We start from the raw sequence: 19,698 nt of genomic DNA on the forward strand, positions 1-19,698 counted from the left end.
ATTATCTTCAGTTAAATACTGCATTTTTTAAACTAACCCCTGAAAATCGTATGTGTGCCTTTTTCTTTCAAATCAAGATTTTGGAAGGGAAATGGAATACAACCTGCCATCATCTGAGAACCAAACCTTCCAAGCCTGCTAACAGAAAGAAAACTTTCAGTACTGCCTCCCCTCTGTAAAAGTCCTGTGTGATTAAAAATTCTGGCTTATCCAAAAATGTTATGACAAATGTCAGGTACAGTAAAAGATTAACCTAGTGTGTACCAGCTATGAAAAAAATGCAAAATTTATGCCCAAGTTCATTGAAGGGATTGAAAAATGAGCATATAAGAAGGTATTGAAAAATAAGCCTATAAATATTATGCTATTGTACAGACCAATGTGCTTCTGTACTTGAAATAATACTGAATGCAATTCAACAGTATAGTGTATACAGTTCTACCACAATTAATAGAATAGTTTTTACAACTAGAGTATGTATGTAATTTCATCTCAAAGTCAAAAACTTTCTCAGACTCAACCAAACCTTACCGCAGGTGCTTCTGCTGTTGATGTTGGTGCAGAACAAGAAAACCCTCCAGATAAAGCATCAAGAAGTTCACTTTCACTCAGGGTCTAGAAATCAGAAGAAATGTTTAATCCATGTTTAAATGTCCCTTTCTTTCCCTCATCAGGTAACTGAATACAGCACTCCAGTTTAGAACTCTTAATTATGGAAGAAATACTCTGACCCAGTTAAACAAGTGTCCAATTGAAAGAAGTTAAGTCATTAATAAGGGCTTTAAAATTATTTATTTCTAAATTAGAACAATCTATTAAAGGTTCCTGATTAATCTCTATACCCACCTGAGGCTTTTCTTCAGGTTTTGGCAAAAGTGGCTTCCCATCTTTATCCTGCAGAGGGGAAAAAAGGACTCTAGCAATTACTGCACTATGAATTATATAGTACATAATTCTGTCACGAATTTAGAGGATCAACCACATCTCATAGGATCAAGTATATACTGGAAGTGTTTCTAGACTGACCACAATTTTCTCCTAAGCAACTGCCTGCAGCTGCTTTTATCAACTGCATCTCTTAATTAGGTTCTGTTCCTTCTTCAATGCGTGTTTGTGAAATAGATGATGTTGCCCTTGTTGAAAGATGAGCTGGAAGATTTAGCTACTGCAGGATGCATTTTCCCACCAACTTAGAAATTTTGAGAACAGTCAATATGTAACCAAGTTACATCATTCATACTGCCTACAGGCCCAATTCAGTATATTGATCTTAACTATTAAAGCTGTTCATAGTCAAGAATCCACATATAATTTAAAATGCTACTGTCTAGATTAAGGTAAACAACATGCAGACTTGAATGTGGCTTCCAGCATTCCCAAAACTGTATCACCAAATTCAGCTTCAGAGCAAGAAGCTGTTGCAGAAGGAACATTCTTAGCTGTGTTTTGCTGTATCTGGCCAGCTGTTACAAGTTCCAACGGGTGAGTTTTCAGTCAATGAACTCTGCTTTTGGAACTTCAGAAATACTTTATTCAGTTTTATTATTTATCAATTTATAAGCTGATCTGAGCTTATAAAAAAGTGTCCTGTGACCTGCATTTTTTAATTAACACCTGAAAAAACAGCTGCTTAGACAAGCTAGCTCTTCCTGTTTACTCTCACAAGATAACAAATGTTCTGCTCTAACCCCCAATAGGTATTTCCCTCTTTTGTCATAGCAGTCTCCCAATACCTGCTAGACACTTAATCTTCATTAATACATAACCTTCCCTTGCTGATGCCTAAACTAAGCAATTCCAAGGGTGGAGGGGGAGAGAGAGGTTGAAGGGCCATTAAAATTGCCCAATAAAAGCAAACCCTTTGTGAGTTGTATTTCATGGAACACCACCCTTGCTGCGGTAATGAGATGAAAGGAACCCCAACACTGTAAGTATAGGGACTGTTTCAATAAACCTTTATTAGAATATTTTTATTTTTATTTATTTTCTATCCCACCTTTATTATTTTTATACATAACTCAAGGCGGTGAACATACCTAATACTCCTTCCTCCTCCTATTTTCCCCACAACAACAACCTTATGTGGTGAGTTGGGCTGAGAGAATGACTGGCCCAAGGTCACCCAGCTGGCTCTTATGCCTAAGGCGGGACTATTGACATCCTGGCACCTCCTTTAGCGTTATCTTTTTTTTGGTTTCCATCCTGCAAATTCTAAATCAGACATCAATGCACAAATTACTGGAAACCAAAGGCAAATGTGGCACATAAACATTAATAGCCACAATACCACCAGTACAAAAAGTAGAGCCCATGAACCAAATCTGGACACAGAGCCTCTCAGTGTGAGTGGGCAAACTTTGGGGTTCCCCTTTTTCTTTTTTGCATTTTGGTTCCTTAAGTCTCAGACCTCTAAGGCACCACTTCAAACACCTTAACTTCCCTCCCAAAACAAGCACTGGCCCTACCAACTTCTGGTGTAGATCTCAAGTTGATGGAAGTTGTGCATTCCTGCATTACATCTGCAAGCCAGTTTCTCAAGCAACATAGTTTTGGAGATAAAACTAATGATTTTCCAATATACTGGAAACCTTCAGGAATTTAATCTGAGATTTTTGCAAGGCAAGGTGCATAGTAATTTCTCAAACTGTACTACTTTCAGTAATAAATGTATAGTACAGAAATATTGCAAGTAAGATCCCGAAAAGGCATCAGGCAGGGGTGTTGGGATGGTCAAAAAGCTCAATATGGCAGCCACAACCACTCAATTGAAGCCCCACAATGCACATAAAAAGGGGTAAGGCTTCTATCACACTGTCATGGCTACTGTTTTCTCTTTTTTTCACCCCTAACTCCTGCACATTTCCCCAATTTCAGGACACATGTTTGGTTATGAATGAACAGAATGAACAAAATTAACTAAAGTAGGGTTGGGACCTTGCCATCATAGAACCAGAAAATATATTGCTGTAAGAGAAGAAAAACATGAGAAAAAATGGTTCGGAGTGATCTATATCTTTAAAAATAATAAACCTTTTACAAAACCACCAATATATTCTATATTTTGTGTCTAAAGTGTGCAAATACACACATATAAAAACTGGTGATTTGTGATACTTTACACCTAAATTCTGAAGAAAGTTTAATAAAAGATAAAACATTTTTAACAAAAAGGTGAAACATAGAAGAAAAACAAGCCTATTACCTTTACTTCAGTTAATCTGTAATCAGGAGGGATGGTTTCCTCATCTTCCCCAAGTTTCTCATGCTTCTCTTTTTTTGTTTTTTCCTGGATAATGGAAAAAAGACAAGAAATAGAAACTTTCAACAAGAAAAAAATCTAGTTATACAGTTTCAGTGTAATTTACTGGAATTGTCCCATTGCTTTGTATTATCTTTATAAAACAATGACTAAATCTATTGTTGACTACCTCAGAAATTCTTCTAGCCAACTCCCCATCACATGAACGACTGAACAGCATGAATGCCATGAGTGACCTATTTTGAGATGTATTCCTTAAATCCACAGCAACATCTCTCTTTCTCTCTCTCACTCACTCTCTCTCAAAATATTATTTTAGAATACTTCTGGTTATGACTGGAATCATGCATGATAAGCTATGAATTCCTTAAGCATAGTTTGTTCAATAAGTCATAACTGGATGAGTTCACACATCATGCTCAGCCATAAACCAGGGTGGTTGGCTTCACACAATGCATGAAGCCACAAACAAATGGAATTATAGCATAATACCCCAATGTTCACTGTTGAAATCTGGCGACTGTTGTGGCACAGTTCCATCATTGGAGAAATACTTTTTTAAAAAATCTGAGTATTAATTAATTGCTAGCAATTAATAAAAAACAGAAAACTACCCTACATAGCAAACTATTTTGGTACCTTCACAAAGTAAGAAAGGCACAACCATTATAATCAGCAAGTTAGATACTGCAAGACAAACTGTTTTATTACTTTCACTTTATCCACAGCAGGTTTTTTTTCTTCTGGAGCAGGCTCTCTTTTTCCCAGACTTCCAGATAAGGCTTCGAGTGCTTCATCAGATGCATGTGTACTCTATAACATAACCCAAATCAGTTAAGAGTTATTTTAAAAAACTGTGATTGAAAAATGAGAAATATAATATTATTGATCTCCAGCATCTCAAATTTAACACAAAATAACAGTCAAGAAAACTTGTTACTATTGTGATAATACAGTAATGCAGAACTTTGTTGTTTATTCGTTTAGTCGCTTCCGACTCTTCGTGACTTCATGGACCAGCCCACGCCAGAGCTTCCTGTCGGTCGTCAACACCCCCAGCTCCCCCAGGGACGAGTCCGTCACCTCTAGAATATCATCCATCCATCTTGCCCTTGGTCGGCCCCTCTTCCTTTTGCCTTCCACTCTCCCTAGCATCAGCATCTTCTCCAGGGTGTCCTGTCTTCTCATTATGTGGCCAAAGTATTTCAGTTTTGCCTTTAATATCATTCCCTCAAGTGAGCAGTCTGGCTTTATTTCCTGGAGGATGGACTGGTTGGATCTTCTTGCAGTCCAAGGCACTCTCAGAATTTTCCTCCAACACCACAGTTCAAAAGCATCGATCTTCCTTCGCTCAGCCTTCCTTATGGTCCAGCTCTCGCAGCCATATGTTACTACAGGGAACACCATTGCTTTAACTATGCGGGCCTTTGTTGTCAGTGTGATGTCTCTGCTCTTAACTATTTTATCGAGATTTGTCATTGCTCTTCTCCCCAGGATTAAGCGTCTTTTGATTTCCTGACTGCAGTCAGCATCTGCAGTAATCTTTGCACCTAGGAATACAAAGTCTTTCACTGCTTCTACATTTTCTCCCTCTATTTGCCAGTTATCAATCAAGCTGGTTGCCATAATCTTGGTTTTTTTGAGGTTTAGCTGCAAACCAGCTTTTGCACTTTCTTCTTTCACCTTCATCATAAGGCTCCTCAGTTCCTCTTCACTTTCAGCCATCAAAGTGGTATCATCTGCATATCTGAGATTGTTAATGTTTCTTCCAGAGATTTTAACTCCAGCCTTGGATTCCTCAAGGCCAGCTTGTCGCATGATGTGTTCTGCATACAAGTTGAATAGGTAGGGTGAGAGTATACAGCCCTGCCGTACTCCTTTCCCAATCTTAAACCAGTCTGTTGTTCCGTGGTCTGTTCTTACTGTTGCTACTTGGTCGTTATACAGATTCTTCAGGAGGCATACAAGATGACTTGGTATCCCCATACCGCTAAGAACTTGCCACAATTTGTTATGGTCCACACAGTCAAAGGCTTTAGAATAGTCAATAAAACAGAAATAGATGTTTTTCTGAAACTCCCTGGCTTTTTCCATTATCCAGCGGATATTGGCAATTTGGTCTCTAGTTCCTCTGCCTTTTCTAAACCCAGCTTGTACATCTGGCAATTCTCGCTCCATGAACTGCTGAATTCTACCTTGCAGGATTTTGAGCATTACCTTACTGGCATGTGAAATGAGTGCCACTGTTCGATAGTTTGAACATTCTTTAGTGTTTCCCTTTTTTGGTATGGGGATATAAGTTGATTTTTTCCAGTCTGATGGCCATTCTTGTGTTTTCCAAATTTGCTGGCATATAGCATGCATTACCTTGACAGCATCATCTTGCAAGATTTTGAACAGTTCAGCTGGGATGCCGTCGTCTCCTGTTGCCTTGTTATTAGCAATGCTTCTTAAGGCCCACTCAACCTCACTCTTCAGGATGTCTGGCTCTAGCTCACCGACCACACTGTCAAAGCTATCCCCGATATTGTTATCCTTCCTATACAGGTTTTCTGTATATTCTTGCCACCTTTTCTTGATCTCTTCTTCTTCTGTTAGGTCCTTGCCATCTTTGTTTTTGATCATACCCATTTTTGCCTGGAATTTACCTCCAATGTTTCTAATTTTCTGGAAGAGGTCTCTTGTCCTTCCTATTCTATTGTCTTCTTCCACTTCCGCGCATTGCTTGTTTAAAAATAATTCCTTATCTCTTCTGGCTAACCTCTGGAATTTTGCATTTAATTGGGCATATCTCCCCCTATCACTGTTGCCTTTTGCTTTCCTTCTTTCTTGGGCTACTTCTAGTGTCTCAGCAGACAGCCATTTTGCCTTCTTGGTTTTCTCTTTCTTTGGGATGTATTTTGTTGCCGCCTCCTGAACAATGCTGCCAACTTCTGTCCAGAGTTCTTCCAGGACCCTATCTACTAAGTCCAGTCCCTTAAATCTATTCTTCACCTCCACTGCATATTCCTTAGGAATATTAGTGAGCTCATATCTAGCTGATCTGTGGGTCTTCCCTAATCTCTTTAGTCTGATCCTAAATTGTGCAAGAAGAAGTTCGTGATCTGAACTACAGTCAGCTCCAGGCCTTGTTTTTACTGACTGTACAGATGTCCGCCACCTTTGGCTGCAAAGGATGTAATCAATCTGATTTCGGTGTTGTCCATCTGGTGAAGTCCATGTGTAAAGCCGTCTCTTAGGTTGTTGGAAGAGAGTGTTTGTTATGCAGAGTGAATTGTCTTGGCAAAATTCTATCAGCCTGTGTCCTGCTTCGTTTTGTTCTCCCAGGCCATACTTACCTGTAATTTGAGGTGTCATTTGACTGCCCACCTTAGCATTCCAGTCTCCTGTGATGAAAATAACATCTCTTTTAGGCGTGTTGTCCAGTAGGTGCTGCAGATCCTCATAGAACTGCTCTACTTCAGCTTCTTCAGCATTTGTGGTTGGGGCGTATATTTGGATCACTGTGATGTTAGATGGCTTGCCCTGAATTCGAATTGAGATCATTCTGTCGTTTTTTGGGTTGTATCCAAGCACTGCTTTAGCCACTTTACTATTAATTATGAAGGCTACTCCATTTCTTCTGTGGTCCTCTTGTCCGCAGTAGTAGATCTGGTGGTCATTTGATGTGAAGTGGCCCATTCCAGTCCATTTCAGTTCACTGACGCCCAGAATGTCTATCTTTAATCTTGTCATCTCACCAATAACCACATCCAATTTGCCCTGGCTCATAGATCTTACATTCCAGGTTCCGATGGTGTGTTGATCCTTAGAACATCGGATTCGCCGTTCACCACCAGCACCGTCGGCCGCTAGCCGTCCTTTCGGCTTTGAGCTAGCTGCGTCATCACGTCTGGGGCTAGTTGAGCTCATCCTCTGTTCCTCCCCAGTAGCATTTTGACCATCTTCCGACCTGGGGGTCTCATCTTCCGATGGTATACCGACATATCTCTGGTTGTACTGATCCATTTAGTTTTCACGGCAAGAATACTGAGGTGGGTTGCCATTACCTTCCCCAGGGATCGCATTTAGTCTGACCTCTCTGTCATGACCTTCCCGTCTTGGGTGGCCCTTCACGGTTTAGCTCATGGCATCATTGAGGTGCTCAAGCTCCAGCACCACGACAAGGTAACGATCCTTTGCTGAAGAATGCAGAACTAGTTAGACTAATTACCCAATTTTTAGTACTGAGTGTAGACAAAATCTATATGGAATTTCCTCCTAGACCAATTAAAATTAAAGACTTTACTTTGCCACAAACTTAAGTTAAATTGGTCTTGGTCACCCCTTGCTGAATCAGAGAAAAACTTCAATCTAATTATCCCAAACACAAAAAAGAAGGGAAAAAAATCAGATTATCTCAACCCCCAAATAGTCTATACTGATCATTTAAATTGTAGCAACTCTAAGGATGCTATAAAATAAATTACTGCAATTGACCAAGTGCACCTTGGGATGTTTGGTATTGATTTCTGTAACTGGTTACTCACTGGAGAAGCAGCTGTAGGAGCTGAAGATTTCACAGAAGGGACAGCTGCAACTGAGACGACTTCTTCCGCAGATGTCTTCTGGGGCTCAGCTGGCTTAGGCTTCTGAAGCAAGATGACAGCAACAGACACTGATTACGAGATTTACCTTTGCACAGCATAATTCACCAGGCTTTATGAGTTTGACAGACAAATAGGACCAGATTCCTATCAATCTCAGCATAGTCAAAATATTTGGTTTAGAAAACATATTAACATTTCATCTTTGTATTATATTATATTCAAGGAATAGATCCATTTCTGTCACTCACTCACACACACACACACAGACACTCCCTCTCTCTCTCTCTCTCTCTCTCTCACACACACACACACACACACAAGCAGCTATCGCCCTCTCAAATGTGAACCCATTTTTCATCTTTAAGAGGTAACTCACTGTTGGGACTTCTGATGAAGCCAAAGACTGCACAGGAAGAGCTATAGGAGATGCAGCTACTTTTTCTTTGGGAGCTTTGGGAGGCTCTTCCACCACAGGTTTCTTGGGGGAGAATAATGACTAATGAGTTTTAATCATGAAAAGATATGACTGAGTGCTATTAAAAGGAGTTGTGCCCAAACTTCTATTCCCAGTGTGCTACTTGTCTTTACAAGATCCTGCTGTGTGGATGGCCTAACCACCTACCCAACAGTCTGCTCAAATAAAATCCCACAGTAATAGCTGCAGTCTAACTTGTAGGGACTTCCCCTTGCTCTCCTCCACATGTGACATACCTAAAACTTAACAGGTGACAAGTTATACAACAGCAGAACATGAGAGGAGGACATGCTATGAAGCTTTTTTCATCTGCTTGTATCTAACACAGTCTTTCTCAACCTGAAATTCTACTGATATGTTGAGAAATACTACTCTCAGATTTCCCAAAAGATCTTCCTGGCTGAAGGTTTTGTTTGTTTGACTGATTTATATACTGTAGCTGCTCATCGCACTTCTACATGACTCTAAGCGGCTTACTTCTTGTAACAAATAAATAACAAATAAAATACATAAAATACACAATATAGAAAACAAATAAAAGTAAAAACACATAGCAGCCAGGCATAATTTAACCAATCATCCACACAAGGAGCAGTCAGGGTCTAAGCCATACCAGGGCCCCAGGCCTGGGCACAAAGCTAAGTTTTCAAGGCCTTACAAAAGGCCAACAGGGATGGGCCAATCTAATCTCAGGGGGGACAATGTTCCAAAGGGCGGGCGCCATGGCAGAAAAGGCTCTCCTTCTGGGCCCTGCCAGCTGACACTCCTTAGCTGACGGTACCCGGAGCATGCCCTTCCTCCAAGATCAGGTAGAATGGGTAGAAACAGTTTGAGAGACAGTCTCAGAAGCAAGCACTACACATCAGAAAGACACTTACTTGAGGAAAGCTAGTCTAATACAATATGTATGTTGGATTTTACTGTAGCCTTTGGGGCAAAAGAAGCATACCTTAGATGTATCAGCAGGTTTAGTTGGTTTTGATTTTTCTGTGGAAGTAGTAGTACAGACAAGGTCTTTTGAAAATTCATCAATGAGCTCAGTCTCACTAATTGGCTGTAAAACAAAAGAGGAAAAATAGATGCAGTGTTATCAATTTAAAAAATACACAAAAAGACAACCACAATAGTACCAACATTTATCAAGTTACCATTTTCAGCAGAGGGAAGAAAATGGCTACTGGGTGGTTGGATATTTGCTTGGAAATGTGCAGGTATTCCTTTTCAACAGATAGGAATCTGTACTCCTCATGTAAAACAGCACTGCATTAACAATGTGTTTGAAAAAAGGGAACCTGAACAGAACCCCTTTCCCTCTGAAGATCCAGTCAGCCTGCGTTTATGCAAATTGATGCCACACCAATAGCATACCCACCTCTTATACAGCTAGCAATAACCAAGACTTCTAGTCCACTTAATCATGTATTCCACAAATCAATATCTTGATTTGATTTCTACAAATCAATACCTTGATTTTATTTGCAATGCAAAGCATGCCTCTGTTATACTACACCGCAAATCAAGAGAAGAACTGAAACTTTCAGAGTAATAAACATTGGCAAAAGATTATTTCACTTACATTCTAAGAAAAGGACAGGCAAACTAAAGTAAGAAATGCAGGAGGAAGACAGTATCTTTTGAGTTTTTAAAGAAAGAATGTGGATCAAGAGTGGGGCATAACAGGAGCTTATAAAATCATGCATATAAGAAAGATGTCAATAGCAAGACATTTTTCTCATTCCCCCACAGTATTAATCTGGACTCATCTGTTGAAGTAAAGTATGAGGAGATTCATGAATGATAAAAGGAAGTAATTTCTTCAACTACACGTGGTTAAACTATGTAATTCATTGCCATCAAATTGTCGGCAGATTGCTGGGAAAGCCTTTGGCCCAGGGGAGATCAGAAAAGTCACACACAAGGCATTTCTATAAAAATAATTTATTTACAGAAAGCAAAACATATTTAAAAGGCTTGGCTCTCAGTGAGAGCGGCTTGGCTCTCTACATGCCTGCACAGAAAAGAAACAGAAACTAAAAACAAGTCCAGGCAAGTTTTTCCCCCCAGGTGCAAAAATCAACATCTGAAAAGGGGACAGTTGAATTCAAGCTCTGCACCCGGCCAAAATGATTAGTTACCATAGTAACCTTAATCTGTAGTAGAAAACATTAACACAAATGTGCTAATAGCCACTAATGTGTGAAGATGTAAGAATAAAGCTGTTCATCTGGATTTCTTGTATATTACTTTCATAAAAAATTCACACCTAAAGGGCCGGTTGCTGGGTATCAACAATGAAAGTGTGCTTTTGACTTCAAGTCTTCTTTCTGAATTTTCTGCATATAAAGAATTGGCATCTGTGAATTACAGTTCTGGACTAGAGAGTCTTTGATTTGATCTAACAAGATACTGTATTTTTTGCTATTGCAAAAAAACAAAAAAAATGAAACATCTTTATTAAGAACCTCTGTTTGTAATATACTAGACTTTCCCCAAAACATATTGAATGTATTTTCAATATGTTTTGAAAAAAAGAACTGATACAATTTTCATTCAACTTGTTCTCTTTTTCAACAGAAGTAATAAAAAAAATATTTTAAAAAATATTAATAACCTTTGGTTTCTCTTCAGGTTTTGGCAACAACGGCTTCCCATCTTTGTCCTAATATTAAAAAAAAACTATTGTTAAGTATGCAATTCATATTCAATCAATATTAAGATAGTGAAGATATAAAAAGGCCTCCAAATCTGAACAGAAAGATTTTTCCCAATTTCCCAGAGACCATAATTTAATGGTTCTATATTATAACAATAATTAAGATGCACAGTTGATTACTGAAAGAAGATGCTGTAGTAAGCCTATGGTCATCACATTTTAATGAACTTCATTTCCCAGCATTCCTCCCCTTTGGCCATGCTGGCTGGAGCTTCTGAGTTGTAGTTCAACAACATGTATATCCCCAATATTCCCCTCTACTGGGCTAAAGGTAAAAAGCATGTATTTCCAATAATGGTAACTTCCACTTTCATATACTCTTAAGCACGTTTTGAAAATGTGTGTACCAAGCTGCAAAAAAAATTAGTCAGAATTTTATTGTGGGAATAGATGTCTCTCAGTGTAGCAAAGAATGATTTGGAAACTTCCTAGACGTATTTCTGATGTCCAAATTACACAGCTAAGGATAGACACATGGATACGGCACTGTTCTTAAGCCCTTTATAATAATATTTTAAAAATGCATGACACAACATCCTCATCTTAGTTCCTTCTCTCACTTTCTCTTGCTTTATCGTTTTACCAACTGCTGCCTCAGGGCCAGTGAAAATCTAATGTGCTGATATCACAACACTTTAAATTAAATATTATTACAGAGACACAACACAATGGTGCACTTGTATCTCCCTTAAAAACCTGTTTTGCACCTTAGTCGGTTCCATATTTGTTTAATCTATGTATGTATGGGTATGTACACATGTATACATGTGTGTACACATCAATGGGTGTATACACATAAACGCCCGTGCAAATCCATCCATTTAGCGTTTTATTGTTTCTTCTCAAACAATTTCAGTTTGGATAACTGCTAACTCTGCAAAACAGAATGTCTCTATTATGGCTGGGTGGAAGTCTTATAATGTTCCCTTTTCATCAGCTGGTTGTAAAGGGATCAAACAAACTTTTCCCTATTCTTGCCTTTCATGGCACGTCACAACACTGAAAGATGAAAGAGCCACCCATGTCAAGAATCCCAGTGCTCAAACTGCCCCTTAATCTGGGCACAATATGGCAAAATTTAGGAACAGGTGGCTTTAAGGTAAAACTAGTAAGGCATCAACTACTTAACTGAATAATTTAATATTCCAATGCAATTGCCAAACTAACAAAAATAATGTATTGCATATCACTTAAACCTGGAGATCGTTAATTACCAAGGTTGGTTTTAATCTGTATTCAGGAGGAATTGTATCATCATGTTCACCAGGTTTCTTTTCTTTCCTTTCTATGGCCTTTGGCTGAAGGAAAAGAAAAAAGACAATTTATCAATATAAGAGATGATTCTTAGGAAATTTGAACAGATACACTAAAATCAGTGGGATTTATAAGTGTCTAAATGGATCATATTCATGAATCATATACACCTAAGTATTTCATGACTATTGATCATACCATATTTAATTAAATAGCATTTTATTCCCCTGCAGTTGCAACCTAATCTTATTAATATTTATTCACAAATATCTCTTAAAGTATTTAATTGGAGTTACCCCAAATTTAGTTGCACAAAACTGTAGCCTTAAAATCTCTAAGAAAAATGTGTATGGTATTTTCATTGCAAGAATCTTCCCAGTCATTCTCTCACTTTCCAACTCTGTTAGCAACAAGCAAAAAAAAATATTTTTCCCAGAATGTTTTTAGCACAGGTAATACCTCTTCAACTTCAATGACGGCACTAATATCTTCTTCGGGTTCAGGTTCTGGCATACCAAGTGTATCCACAAGAGCATCCAGAGCACTATCACTAATTGTCACCTATATTGTAAAACCAAAATGTAATTATTTAAAAAATAACAGGTGATTCCTTCTATCTGCACACATGCTGAAATTATTGGGCATGAAGCTGTATTGACAACTCCAATTTTTAGGCAATTGTTACATAGTATAATCTAGGCAAGGTAGCTAAAACATTTGAATGCAGGATGGTAAATTATACATTCTTCCATTACAGGGCAATTGCCTCAGGCTGGGTTGCAGAGTCTTTCTCTTTTTCTAGTTAATACTGAATTTCAAGTAATCTATAATGATACAGGCTCATCAAGCTTAATAGTAATAAATCTACCATGAGTCTTGAAACTTGGTTCAATCTCAGGAAAGTAGAGTGATTTATACAAGAAACAATTATAAGAAACCCCAGGAAAATTAATCCCCATTTACTGTATTTGAATAAAAAAAGGAAAAAAATATCCATAAATTGAGTAATTACTGCCATACTCCAGGTAAAGTGACAAACATGTTCTCTCTAGCATCAGTGCTATACCAATTTTTATTCAACATCATTAGATGATAGATTAATGTGATCCTAATGTGTTTTTATAGTTGTTTATGATCCTGTGCATCAATAAACATTAAAAATAATTATAACACAACATTTAACACAGGTAGGAAGGAAAAACAGAAGTCATGCCCAATGAAAACACAATAGCCCCAATGAAAACAAAGAACAGATCATTCTGATAGATAATGAAAGGAAATCACATCCTGACTTCACATTTGAAATTCAAGCATATATGTGTTTGAGGTCTTGTGGCAACTAAAGGATATATGTTTTATACATACTGTGTATTTTCAGATAAAGACTCAACCCCTGTTAGATATCAGCTACAGATTAGGGCTATATACCTCAAATTGTTCAATAGCTCATAGTGAGCTGCAGATTACAGAAATTTTCTCATCCAAACCCACAGTCACCCTTCTGGTGGACGGGCCACTGATATTTAGTCAGATGGGACGCAAAAAAGGGATTGGAGGCGGTATGACCTCATTTTAAAACCATTTTGGCAAATGCTATGGGAAAAAAGCTACAAAGAGGAAAATGTTTTCTTCAGTGTAAAAGGACTCATCCAATGAATGAAGTTCAAATACAATTCAATTAACTAATATGATTCAATACTAATTCTCTTGATGTAGTCTGAACATGTATAATTAGGACTGAAAAGGAAGCTCAGAAGGTCTTTGTTACCTAACTTTTGTAGCAGTCTTCCAGAATCCTTAGTCATAGTATTTTATACACCTATTTGAAGTATCAGAACGTTTACTATAGAACAGTAACATATATACCTCTTCCAATTTTGGTTTCTTCTCTTTGGGAGGAGCAGAACTGCTGACCGATGTTGTAGAAAGGGCTTGTAAAAGCTCATCTTTTGCTGCAGGCTTACAACATAAAAATATAAATATATAATTAACAAATATAAACACAAAATTTATTGGCATAAATTATAAAGCAACTTATTAAAATTATCCTTCCAAATGAATATTTCAAGCTTGGCAATATTCCTTTAAAAGACAGTAAAACCAGTTACCTCTTTTGGCCTGACTTCCTTTTCTCCAGCAGATGGTACAGCACTGCAAGTAAAATCAGATGACAGAGCATCTGCAAGGTCATCATCTGTCATTGTTGGCTAAATGAAAACATAAACTGGGTTACGCTTATACCAGTTACCCAATAGCAATTTATAGTTTGTGGGCACCATAGATTTTAATGATACATAGCTAAATCCGCTATTTCCTGATCTGGAGACACCACCCACCATTCTGTATTAATAGAAGCAGTAACATCGAAAGTGAAGACAACAGGAAAAAAATTATGGCTTGCAACCTTGCTGTTGCAATGGCTTACTTTTCCAGCAGGTTTTGCTATTCAATGGTTGCATTCACACATAATACCAGGAGAGGGTTTTTTTAAAATAGCCTGGTTCAAATAAAATATTAATGCATAATGGAGAACATGCAATGCCAAAAACAAACCACCATTATAATTTAGCACAATGGATGACTCCAGCAACTGTGGTTACAGAGTTGAAGAGAAACTTGTCATTAAAACACTAGACTGAGAAGGTTTTTTTTTTTTTCTTCCATACAGATACCTGGTATTTCTAGTTATTCTGAAAAGGTAGCTGTTATTTTAATGTAAGCTGGGAAGCTACCTTTTTTTTTTTTTTCAAAATTACTACTTATTTGTTAAAAATTTCATTTCAACAGAACTTTAATAGAGAAAATACAATAGTCTTCCCTTCTATTCTATTAGAAAATATCCCCTTGATTCATTTTCTCTGGGGTTAGTCACCAACATAAAGCTATACATGCATTAACTTAGCAAAAGATTTTGGAAAATAATTACAGAATTACAATGAATTCTGAGTTTTACTCAGTCACTTGCCTTTAATTTTGCCCTACATATTTTTACATTAGAAATGAAAAAACCACACCTTATAGTCTGCATCCACAATTCCTGTCCATAAAAAAATTACTGCATTCCACACTACACAGAGTAAAAAAATCTTTTCTAAATAACATTTTGCATCTATTTCTAGAGATTACCCACTGAATTCAACAAAAATAGTACTATCTATATGTACATTTTTACTGTGTCACACAAATCATTTAAACATGCACAGTTGTAGTTAACTGAGTTAGCCACTTGTATAAGACCATGACTACTCATATATAGTAAGTTGAATGCATCCCAACAAATCAGTTACTCTGTGATTAGATATTAGATTCCATCTCCAGAAGGTGTTTTGGAGCAGGTGGGAGCATAAATATGGCACCTGACTACCACATCCTAAAGCAGCAGCATCTTTTTTCAGCATCACCAAAATGTTTAAGGTGCTGCAGAGCAGCATTGCTGTGCACCCCAAAGCACCTATTAGAGATTAAATCCAAACCATTGCACAGCCCTAATAAATGTGCCTAAACTTGCTTATTTAATTTGTGTTTGAAACAAGCATGGCTTAACTTGATCTGAATCCATCCAACACAACGTATTTAAAGAGTCCTTAAAAAGGACAGTAATATTTTTCTCTGTTCACATTTTGTGCTAAATAAACTAACCATACCTGGGATTCTCCCACTGCAACTGATGGAGAAGCTATTTTATCATCACCTTTACTCTGAAACAGAAAAGCAGGTTTGTGATTATATTTTTAAGCAATTTGCCATATCGAAAATATCTGAAACATAATTCTGAGTAATTTATACCTCCAATAACTTCCTGTATTCTGGAGGAATTGTGCTCTCCCGTTTGCCCAACTCTTCTATATATAAGGACGATATTGGGTCCTACATCAAAAGAAACGTTACACTTCATTCTTGAGCTCAACAATTAATTCATAATTACACAACACCTTGCCATAAGACTCCAATTTATTAAGAAAAAATATAATTTTAATTTCATTTCAGTACTAGTTGGTTATCTATGCATAACAGTGATCCCTAATATTTGGTTAAAATGACTACGCTTATGATAGGAAAAGTCAATACAAGCTGATGTCTGCATCTGAATCTGTGTTTTCTGTTCTCCTTTTCTGTCACCGCTGTACAGAACAAATCTCAGTTTACCTCAATCACCTAATACTTGAGAACTGCAGTTCATTTTAATAGAAGGACAAATTAGATGAACATTTTATCTAATATTTAAAACATGCCGGTTTTAAAAGTAACATACCACCTGGGAAGGAGGTGATAATTATGAGGATAATTTAATGATTAGGATTAATTATTGGAAATGGAAATAAACTCACTGCAGTTCTGAAAAAAATCCCTTCCTTAGAGTGCAGCAAAGAAGAAAAGGATTATTCTTCTTCCATGCCTGAGATCCAACTATTAGCCTTTCCCTACCTGACATTATCTGCATTAAAAAAAAAAGCATACCTATCTAGTTTACATTAATGATGGTTAGAGTAATTCGTAGTTCATTGTAAATACAGAAACCTTCTTTCTCCTGCATTTTAATTACAGAGAAGAGAGGCGGGAACAGTTCCACAGCCACATTCATGTTTCCAAACGTTATTATCTGTAGTAATTCTCTCTCTTTCTAATTCTGTAACTTTATCCTTCCCAGAAACTGGGAAGGAAGCTTAGACTGTCATTCAACCACTCTGCTTTCTAATATTTAAATTTTAAAAAGCATGTAATCTTTTCACAACAGTACAATGCTATCTCTAACAGTATGCATTTAATTCTAGACCAGTCTACCATTCTAAGATAATAACAGAAAATGAAAGCATGAGGAATGGGAATATTCAAGAAAGGAGAGAGGCTACAGATGCAACCTATTTCTAATGTTTCAGAGCATGTTGCAAGTGAGTCAGGAATACAACACAGAGATTCTCAAAATGCAACAGCTGTCCTAACAGTCAGGAATCACGCTGAGACGAGGAATAGGTCTCTAGTGTTTATTGCTACTACATAAGACAGAAAATCCTAACAAACTGAAGAAGCGTGGGAAAAACCCAGACAGATAAACCCCAAAAGTCAAGGCGGGTCTGATCTGTGTCTCTTAGAATGGCTGCTTAATTCCTCAGTACTACGCATGCTTTTTCCCCCCTGGATAGAGGCCCCCTCCTGCTCGCCATCAGTACTCATGACAACAGCTCCTTTTGAAAACCTGTGCATGACAATCACTTTTCAATATACATACCTATGGTATTAAGTAAATGTGTGTATGACGGAAAGGAGGAACAGTTCTACATTCTGAAAATTCAATTCGGTCACTTTACTGAGATCTATTCCCATGGAAGCAAATTCTCCTAAATTAGTTTGAACTTACATCTGAGTTGAAACAAGAGGCTGACAAGCAATGCAAAATAAAAAATGAAGGGGGAATCTCTCCCATAATTGAAGTAGGAAAAAGTGCCATAGTACAACCAGTCCAGGCTTCCATGGGTTTAAAAAGTTGAAAAATGCATGGTAGAGGGTCATACACCAATGTTCAAGGATGTTATGTAAGGAAACTACAAGAACAAAGCACTATATAGAACTTTGACTAACTTGTCATCATTTTACACGCATGCATATTTACAAGATGTAATTAGAAAAATGCAGGTTTCATACATAAGGTTCTTACAGAAGAAATTCCATACCGAAACTTCCGGTCCAGTATATGCAGGAGCAGGTGGTTCATTTTCTTCAGGACTTCCTAGTGTATCTATTAAATCGTCTAAGGCAGTATCTAAATCAGACTAGGGAAACATTTTCTTTAATAGTATATAGCATTCTAACTGACATGGAGTAGTCAACTTGTCTACCACAGTGTACTATGGTAAGATATTCATTATTTATTTAGTAAATGTATGTGCAGCTTAAAATTATTATAATCAAATATTATAAAAAATTCAATGCAGTAAAATCTAACAACTTTAATATTTAAATTCTAAAAGGTTTCAGTGAAATATTAGTACTTAAAGTTATAGTTTATGTAACCCAGGATATATTTTAACATTGGAGAAATAAGTTAAACTGATGCAATATGGTAGAGACTTGCTAATATAAGCAAAGAAATAATTTAGGTGCTATAAATCCAGATATCCAGGTTTTGTAATTAGCAGGATGTAGGAAATAGGCCTTGAATGTACAGATAAATGTTGGGATGGGTGGAAAATAGGGTAATTTGATCATAGGATGAGATAAGGAGCTTTTTAGTACACAAAAAAGGAAAACCTTTAGGAAAATTGGAATGAAAGAGGCAGGAGATCACCCTGAAGAGGTGAGAGGAAGGAACAAATGTTGAATTTGAAAAGATATAAAGGTGTGGTGCTGTGAGTACAAGAAGACAGATGTCTAGAGGCAAAGATAATACAGACTTAGGGACTCTGCTTGACATCAGCAAGCTTGACTTAGAGAGACCAAAGCTAAAAGAAATGACTAGGAAAAAGAAAAGGACATAGATAGTTTAGTAAAGAACCTGAGGAGGTAAGAAGGACTCAGAGATTTATAGAGAGACAGAAAGATTACTCAAGTGCAAGCACACAAAAAGGAAAATTTAGTGAGAGAAAGGTTATTCATGAGTCAGGCAGCTTAAAAAGCCAAAGGAAGAGACAAAGCCTTTCACTTAGGAAAGTAAGGGTCAGAAGAATTACTTGTGAGTAAAAAGTGAACGCACAAGGTCTGTGCCCTGCTGGTATGTTTTCCTACAAGCTTCAGATCAAGGAAGATGGATCAGCCCAGACGTACCACATATGAACACATTCAACAAGTGTATCAACTAGGGAGAGGACTGAAGCCATAAGAACAAATGGCACAAAGCATGATAGTTGGGGGAGCCAGCCATGATTTTAGATCAGGGGCCAGAAAGGAGGAGATCCAAGAAATTTCAAGTCACCAAAAGTGAAACTTGTTTGTAAGGCAGCTGTGGCTGAATGTCCATGCAAGGAAGACTTGGACCATGTTGTGTATATATTAAATGTTTGTGTGTGTGGTTGAAAATGCACTGGCCCTTTAAAAATGGATGAGGGAGATGTTGAGGAAGCCTATGGACATTAAAATTCCATCCCATTGAGTTCAACAGTTACTGCTGTGCAAAGTTATTCTTGTATCTTTGTAAATGTGGTTGTAGATCTGTACAGTTGTTTAATCCAAGTAGTAAAATAGAGCTGTTCTTAACTGTGTAGACACTTCATAAGCAGAAGTGTCTTGGGGCTTAGCTGATCTAGGAGGTGGAATGCCCCTTAGAGCCCCTGCTTACTGGAGCATTAATTATAGGCTGGGTTCAAGAGATTTGGAGAGGAATTAAACAAAGGAACTGACAGAGACTCAACAGCTGGGAGTTTCTTTGGGAACATTTTCTTTAACTGTGTAAAACACAAGGCTACCCAAAGAACTA

The 19,698-nt window shown here is 37.5% G+C and overlaps 1 protein-coding gene across 1 annotated transcript in view; it reads right to left on the reverse strand.

Moving 5' to 3' along the window:
- CAST (calpastatin) overlaps window positions 1-19,698 on the reverse strand; it is a 75,935-nt gene that overhangs the window by 11,794 nt on the left and 44,443 nt on the right. Inside the window, exons 11-25 of the mRNA XM_063295400.1 lie at window positions 17,960-18,058; window positions 16,077-16,157; window positions 15,935-15,988; window positions 14,399-14,497; window positions 14,157-14,249; window positions 12,750-12,851; window positions 12,251-12,334; window positions 10,935-10,982; window positions 9,273-9,377; window positions 8,225-8,326; window positions 7,789-7,890; window positions 3,971-4,072; window positions 3,203-3,286; window positions 847-894; window positions 532-615 (exon numbers count right to left, since the gene is read on the reverse strand). Of these exons, the coding sequence (XP_063151470.1) occupies window positions 532-615; window positions 847-894; window positions 3,203-3,286; window positions 3,971-4,072; window positions 7,789-7,890; window positions 8,225-8,326; window positions 9,273-9,377; window positions 10,935-10,982; window positions 12,251-12,334; window positions 12,750-12,851; window positions 14,157-14,249; window positions 14,399-14,497; window positions 15,935-15,988; window positions 16,077-16,157; window positions 17,960-18,058 (1,287 nt within the window). The remainder of the gene's footprint in view (window positions 1-531; window positions 616-846; window positions 895-3,202; window positions 3,287-3,970; window positions 4,073-7,788; window positions 7,891-8,224; window positions 8,327-9,272; window positions 9,378-10,934; window positions 10,983-12,250; window positions 12,335-12,749; window positions 12,852-14,156; window positions 14,250-14,398; window positions 14,498-15,934; window positions 15,989-16,076; window positions 16,158-17,959; window positions 18,059-19,698) is intronic.

The sequence above is a fragment of the Candoia aspera genome, chromosome 2, assembly GCF_035149785.1.
Source record: "Candoia aspera isolate rCanAsp1 chromosome 2, rCanAsp1.hap2, whole genome shotgun sequence".
NCBI lineage: Eukaryota > Metazoa > Chordata > Lepidosauria > Squamata > Boidae > Candoia > Candoia aspera.